At 32.3% G+C, this 6,987-nt stretch overlaps 1 protein-coding gene across 1 annotated transcript in view; it reads left to right on the forward strand.

Moving 5' to 3' along the window:
* The window catches only part of LOC108775343 (chymotrypsin-1), a 17,328-nt gene extending 14,227 nt beyond the window's left edge, over positions 1–3,101 (forward strand). Inside the window, exons 2-3 of the mRNA XM_018541672.1 lie at positions 2,464–2,715; positions 2,840–3,101. Of these exons, the coding sequence (XP_018397174.1) occupies positions 2,464–2,715; positions 2,840–2,977 (390 nt within the window). The 3' untranslated portion in view covers positions 2,978–3,101. The remainder of the gene's footprint in view (positions 1–2,463; positions 2,716–2,839) is intronic.
* The last annotated feature ends 3,886 nt before the right edge of the window (positions 3,102–6,987 follow it).

The following is a 6,987-nucleotide window of genomic DNA, read 5'->3' on the forward strand; positions in this document are numbered from 1 at the left end:
CCCAGGCATCGAAGTTACTATTGTCCCCTACTGGTATTTTATGATTCATATTAAATTTTTTAAATAAAAACCTAGATAAAAATCAACTCAAATGTGAAAAACATCAACACAGATAATCATTAAAACATATTAAGATAATATATTATACTTGTGTTATAAAGAAAAAAAAATATTTTGAATTTTGTGCACGCAATAAAAGTTACTTGATGCATGAAAAAAGTAATTCCTGCTTCTGCACTCGTGCACGTTCCGCGAAAATCAGCATGTAATGAATGATTCAATGCCTATCTGTTTATAGAATTTTATCACGCGGCCACATACATATATCTGTTATAGTTTAAGAAATATTGACGATGTTACTATTGTCCCGTGTTACTTTTGTCCCCAGTCTACCCTAACATTGATATCTCAATGTATTGTTAAACTAAGCAAGCCTCTATCGTAATTGATTTCACGTTATTACAAGGACTAACTTACTCATTAGGACATAGTCACAAATTAAAACATTTATTTTATACATATAAAATTTCTCAGGTTAGAGCCGATAAAATGAGAAAAAAATGCTTATTTTTGCGGTTTTTAGCCTCTAACTAGTTTCGCTCAACAGCTAGCGAAATTTTGTGTATGAGAAAGTTGTAGAGCTTGAAAAGACCTACAATTCAACCCCCTAAATTGTTTCGTTTTGATAAAAATTGAGCGAAAAATTGAGAATAAATACAGTTTTTATTTTTTTTTACTATGGCGCACCACTTTTAAAAATCTGAAAAAAATTGACGATATAGTTCGGCCTAAAATACATCTTCTTGAATTTTTTCAAGAGGGCATTATTTTTTAAACGCGAGAAAACATTTTTTGAATTCTTTATGAATTTTTTAAAAAGTTTCTATAAGGTCAAATTATTTGAAAAAATTTTCATAGTTAAACTCTAATATTTTTTACACGCATGAATTTTTTTGTAAAGATTGTTATCATGGTTACGGAATAGAAAAATAAAAACTGAAAATACACGTTTTTTGCTATAGCAAGCTTAATTTTGGGAATAGGGAGTTAAAAATTTCTGATAATTATTATTTTTCGACATAGAAAAGGATAAACTTTCATTCATTTGAATCCCTGCTGGGGCAGATTGGACCATCTTATCCTGCTAGACCCTTTTCGTTTATTTAGTATCGATTAAATTAAACAATGAATAAGATTACTACCTTATAAAATTATATCGATGTACGAATTATAAAATTGTCCGTTGTTAGAACAATGCGATGAGAGCCAAGTTTAAGATGTTACACGTTAAAGGTTTAGAAATTCGAATAATTAATAACTGACATTTCAAGTAAGAAAGGTTACATTAGTAATAAGGGGAAAAGAGGATGTGGAAAGGGTAAATTATATGTGGTAAAATGAGGAGAAATTAGGAGTAAAAGGGAGGAAGAGTTAAGGAGGAGAGAGAGAATTAATAATCTGTGAATAAATTTTTGGTAAAGATTCAGTATCATTTTGCTTGTTAGGATCATGTTTTTGTCTTTTAATATGAACCATTTCAGATACTAATCACTTGTTGTAGGTAGATTCAATGTCTAAAATTTTGACGTCATTCCATCTAAAATTGTGGTCAAAACTAATGCAATGATCTGTTATGACAGTGGGAGAACCTGTCTTTTTTCTAATATCAAATATATGTTTGTTTAATATGTAGTACTCAATTTTCTTTTCGTTTGACTAACATAGCTGGCTTCGCAATCGTCACAGGAAATGTTATAAATTACATTATTATTGATAAATGTTCTAATTTATCTTTACCTCTCTTTATAAAACTTTTAAATGTGTTAGGAATTGAAAAGGCTAATTTGCAATGAAACATTGCAAATCAAATGTCGCTCGAGCATCGTGCGGCACTTGGACCGCTCACGGGGCGATAAGATGAGAGGGACTGCAGAAGGCGATTCGAAAATAGGCCGAAAGTTACATACTTTATGTATGTTCACTTTGAACTGGCATCTTTAATTAATGATATATCAGTTACTTTTCGTAGTAATATATTAATATTAGATAAAAAGATTTAAATTTTTAGTATCTTTTTTTGAACATGGCTGGACTTTTTCATTTTTATGATGATTTTTTTCGTATTTATATCGCGAGGTCAACTAGAAATTGGCACGGGAACGTTTAGAATGGGTAGAGAGAAGGAGAGTTAGATTATTAGAGGAGAAAAAATTTTTTGGAAAGGGGAAGGTGGGCAATCGTGTTCATCGCACATGGAGTAAGCGCAACTTTACGTAAAAAAAAACAATCTATGCAAATTAGCGCAAACTACGTAATTTTAATCAAATGACAATTTTTATTTACAAACAATTGTATATTTTAATGAATTTTTTTGGCTCGTAGCCCTTTTTCCTTTTCATTATTTCTAAATTTATTGAGCCTTATTACAAACATATTTTAAATCATTTGTTTTATTCTTTTCAGCTCGCAAAGCCGATTGAATATAATCAATTCCAAAAACCGATTCCCCTGACCAAGTTTAAACCTCTTCCCGGACAGATATGTACTTTATCAGGATGGGGTACGATACGCGACAACGGACCGCTCCCGAGCATACTTCAAAAGATGAATCAGGTTGTAGTTTCATCGTACCAATGTCAGGATAGGCACTTTGATGTGCCCATATCCACCACTCACTTATGCACACTCAATCGTTCGGGAATTGGCGCTTGCGGGGTAAATAATAGCATTAATGGATATATAAAGATATATTTTCTAGTTTAATCGAGACGATTGATTTATCAATTGTGAAAAAATTAAATAATAAATAAGTTAACAAAAACGTCTGTCTGCTTTTCAGGGTGACAGCGGTGGCCCACTCATTAGTGATGGCGTACAAATTGGTGTTACCTCCTTTGGTATGTCACCTTGCGCTCATGGTTATCCTGACGTTTTCACCGATGTCTACTCCCATCGCAACTTTATTGATAACGCTTAAGAAAATGCATGAAAGCAATTTATGAGACATAAACTAAATAAATCTATCCAATTTATAGTTTATGTTAACTATATATCAACGTGCCGAAAGAATTCGTTACTGCAACGTTGAAATTACATGCAATACGTGGACTACGTCTGTAAAAGACAAAAAACATTTCTGTATTTTAATATTAATAAATAAATAAATAAGTAAAAGTCTTATGATTATACACTGAATCTATCCATATAGCATTTTCGAGTGTAATGGGTTTAAACTCAACTCAGACCGGTTTATACATGTTTGACCCGAAAGTATCATGACATGGTCTGTAACGCATTGTTTCCGACCGAAGAACTGGCCGGATGCCGCTACAATAGTTTTCCATGTGCCAGCGATAAAGACGCGGTGTCCCGCATTTCTTTTAAACGTTCAAACATAATTCCAGGTGACAATAGCACTTGCTGCCGTTATTCTGAAAATTAACAAGCGCGGTCGAAAATCGCCGGTCGACATCTTCCTCGCTCAAATTGTCGATTATTGAGAAAGACTGAACCAACACAGAACAAAAGGAGCGGGAGCAATAATCGCGATTGTTGCTAACATCTCTAAATTCCGTTCTGATCCTGATCTCCTCCGAGAGTTCTCGGTTGTCGATGCATCCCAGACACGTTTCCCCCATATAATGAGGAAACGAGCCTAACGATTTCGCATAGTGTCCGCGATTTCGATGCACCGCTGGCATATATCCGTGTATTTATGCGATCAACTCAAATCTGGTACCGCCGCGCGCGGCCCGTCGAAACTGGATTTAAGGGTCGACAGGAGTGACAGAAATATTTTTGTTACGCCTTTTTACAAAAAAATAGCTCTGTACGAGCCTTCAGGAGCCTTTTCTGATTACGAATATCACAATCAAAACACGATTCATGTTATATTTTAGCCATAATTTGAGAATAAAGGTAACATTTATGAATGCAGATCAGTGCAGATCTAGATCAGTTATGCTCATTTTCCTTCTCAAAGAAATAATATTTCCTTATAAAACCTGTTGGGATTTCATTGTTATATTGCTGGGAAGACTCGTACAGAGTCAGATTTGCAAATTAATTCTTGAAAATTTTTATTAAAATAAGATCATGTATACACCTCTCAACTGCACCATAGTACACATCGAGTGAGATAACAGAACAAATTTTTATTATGCCTTTTTTACAAAAAAATAGCTCTGTACGAGCCTTCAGGAGCCTTTCCTGATTACGAATATCGCAATTAAAACGTGATCCATCCAGTATTTTAGCCATAATTTGGGAATAAAAAATTCATCTTCGACTAGAGGTCTCTGGGTCACTCTTGTCGACCCTTAAAGAGTCCGCCGACTGTTCGCGACGCACATAGTAAATGAAGTTTCTAGTAACTATAAATTTTACTATCACGTCATGATTTTTACTATCAGATAGTAAATCCAAATAATATATTTACCGGAAACTTAATTCATTCCATTTGAATGGTAAATGTAATCTTTAAAGGTGAAATTACAAATCACTCTGTATTTTAACTGCGCAATCAAGGGTTAAAAATGACCTTTGTAAAGTTAGCACATTATTTAAAAAAAAATGAAATTATCGACACAATTTCGAATGCACAAGAGTTCCCGCCTAAAATAAAAAATATTTTCAAACAAACAAAGAAAGAAGTAGAGCCTATAACGGTCAAAGCTGGATCAAAGTTCTTATTATAATTTATTATGCGTGATTCTTTTATATACTACATATGTAGTCCCCCCCATAATTGCATACTGATAACTTTTAGACATAACGCATAAATACTACAGTAGTAATATCACAAATTTTACTTGATTAATTACATATTAAATATGAAGAAGATAAATTAAAATTCCGTAAATAATTAGATCTTTAATTTATTCTTTATATATTGCGAAAAATATCACATATTCTTGGCGATTCGTGCCTAAAATAAAAAATATTTTTCCGGCGAATTAACATAAAAAATCGAATATTATTGGTAGTACAAATTAGTTCGGTCCGTTTTTTTTCCAAAAATGCATTTATTTCAAAACGAAATGAATGAACAGAATAATTAAAGTATTGTCCATGGCTGGCTACTACTTTTTCCCATCTCTCAGGCAATTTTCGAATTCCATCTCGAAAAAATGACTCGTCTTTCGAGCCGATCTAATTTTGGAGCCAATTTTCGATTTCTGTGAAAGAAGTGAATTAGTCCAGACGCTGAGTACACTTCTGTGTGACCTGAAATGTCGCCTCGAGATATATATGGATTCTTATAGATTTTGACCTCCTGAATCCGAATATGTCGGTTAGATTTTGTAAAAAGTGGTAGGTTAATTGTTATTAACAATTTAATTGTTTAAATCGATATATCTCGAAAACGGTAAGTCGTACGAAAAAAAAGTTCAAACAGAAAATGTTCGTCTATTTAATTAGAACAAAAAAGCTTCTTACCACTTTTCTCGTATTGTTGATATTATATGAGATATAAGCCATTTATCAATTAGCCTATCAACAAATGCGTGGCGACGCCGCGCCGTGACATTCAAAGGTTGTACTTTTAATGAACATTAGAGAAAAAAAATAACAAATAGGACGTTTCTTATGCAAAATTTTGTGCTCTTTCAAATGGCGTTGTTAAAATTGATGAAAATATTGAAATAAAAAAGTTACAGGGGATTTAATGATGAAAAACCTAAATTTTTGTGTGATATTTTTGAGTTTAACGCTTGTTTTGATACCGATAAGTGATTGAAATGTATCAAAACGCTACAAATTATCATTATACACATCCTAAACTTCAAAATGAATCTAATCCGAAATCCAGGTTCAAGATGGCGGCTTAAAAAATGGAGGCTGAGTCCTGAAAATCAAAATGCTGCGGATAGACCATTTTGTACAATTATATGTCCATTGGAAAATGGAACAGATCTTTATTTTAGATTTCCTGAATTCGAAATTGTCAGTGACATTTTTATAAATGTTTTAGGTTAATTGTTATTAACAATTTATTTATTTTAATAATTATATATCTCGAAAACTTCAGATTGACGACGAAATAAGTTACAATTTATAAAAATGCAATTCAGTATCCTTTTTTTGTCTCAACACTTGTTTTTCAGCGAGTGCACTACTTAAATGGGAAGTGTGTAATAATGCATTTATATGATAAGTAAATGTAGAATATTTATATGACAATTTTTATTTATCAAATTTAAAACAATATTAGTTTTGAAATCGCGCGCGGTAGCGGTATGATGAAATATGTGGTTCCCCCCGCGTCACCCGTGTATTAAAATAAATAAATTGTTAATAACAATTAACCTAAAACATTTATAAAAATGTCACTGACAATTTCGAATTCAGGAAATCTAAATTTATAAAGATCTGTTCCATTTTCCAATGGACATATAATTGTACAAAATGGTCTATCCGCAGCATTTTGATTTTCAGGACTCAGCCTCCATTTTTTAAGCCGCCATCTTGAACCTGGATTTCGGATTAGGTTCATTTTGAAGTTTAGGATGTGTATAATGATAATTTGTAGCGTTTTGATACATTTCAATCACTTATCGGTATCAAAACAAGCGTTAAACTCAAAAATATCACACAAAAATTTAGGTTTTTCATCATTAAATCCCCTGTAACTTTTTTATTTCAATATTTTCATCAATTTTAACAGCGGAATTTGAAAGAGCACAAAATTTTGCATAAGAAACGTCCTATTTGTTATTTTTTTTCTCTAATGTTCATTAAAAGTACAACCTTTGAATGTCGCGGTGCGGCGTCGCCACGCATTTGTTGATAGGCTAATTGATAAATGGCTTATATCTCATATAATATCAACAATACGAGAAAAGTGGTAAGAAGCTTTTTTGTTCTAATTAAATAGACGAACATTTTCTGTTTGAACTTTTTTTTCGTACGACTTACCGTTTTCGAGATATATCGATTTAAACAATTAAATTGTTAATAACAATTAACCTACCACTTTTTACAAAA

This window comes from Cyphomyrmex costatus, unplaced genomic scaffold, assembly GCF_001594065.2.
Source record: "Cyphomyrmex costatus isolate MS0001 unplaced genomic scaffold, Ccosl1.0 scaffold3, whole genome shotgun sequence".
In the NCBI taxonomy this organism is placed as follows: Eukaryota; Metazoa; Arthropoda; class Insecta; order Hymenoptera; family Formicidae; genus Cyphomyrmex; species Cyphomyrmex costatus.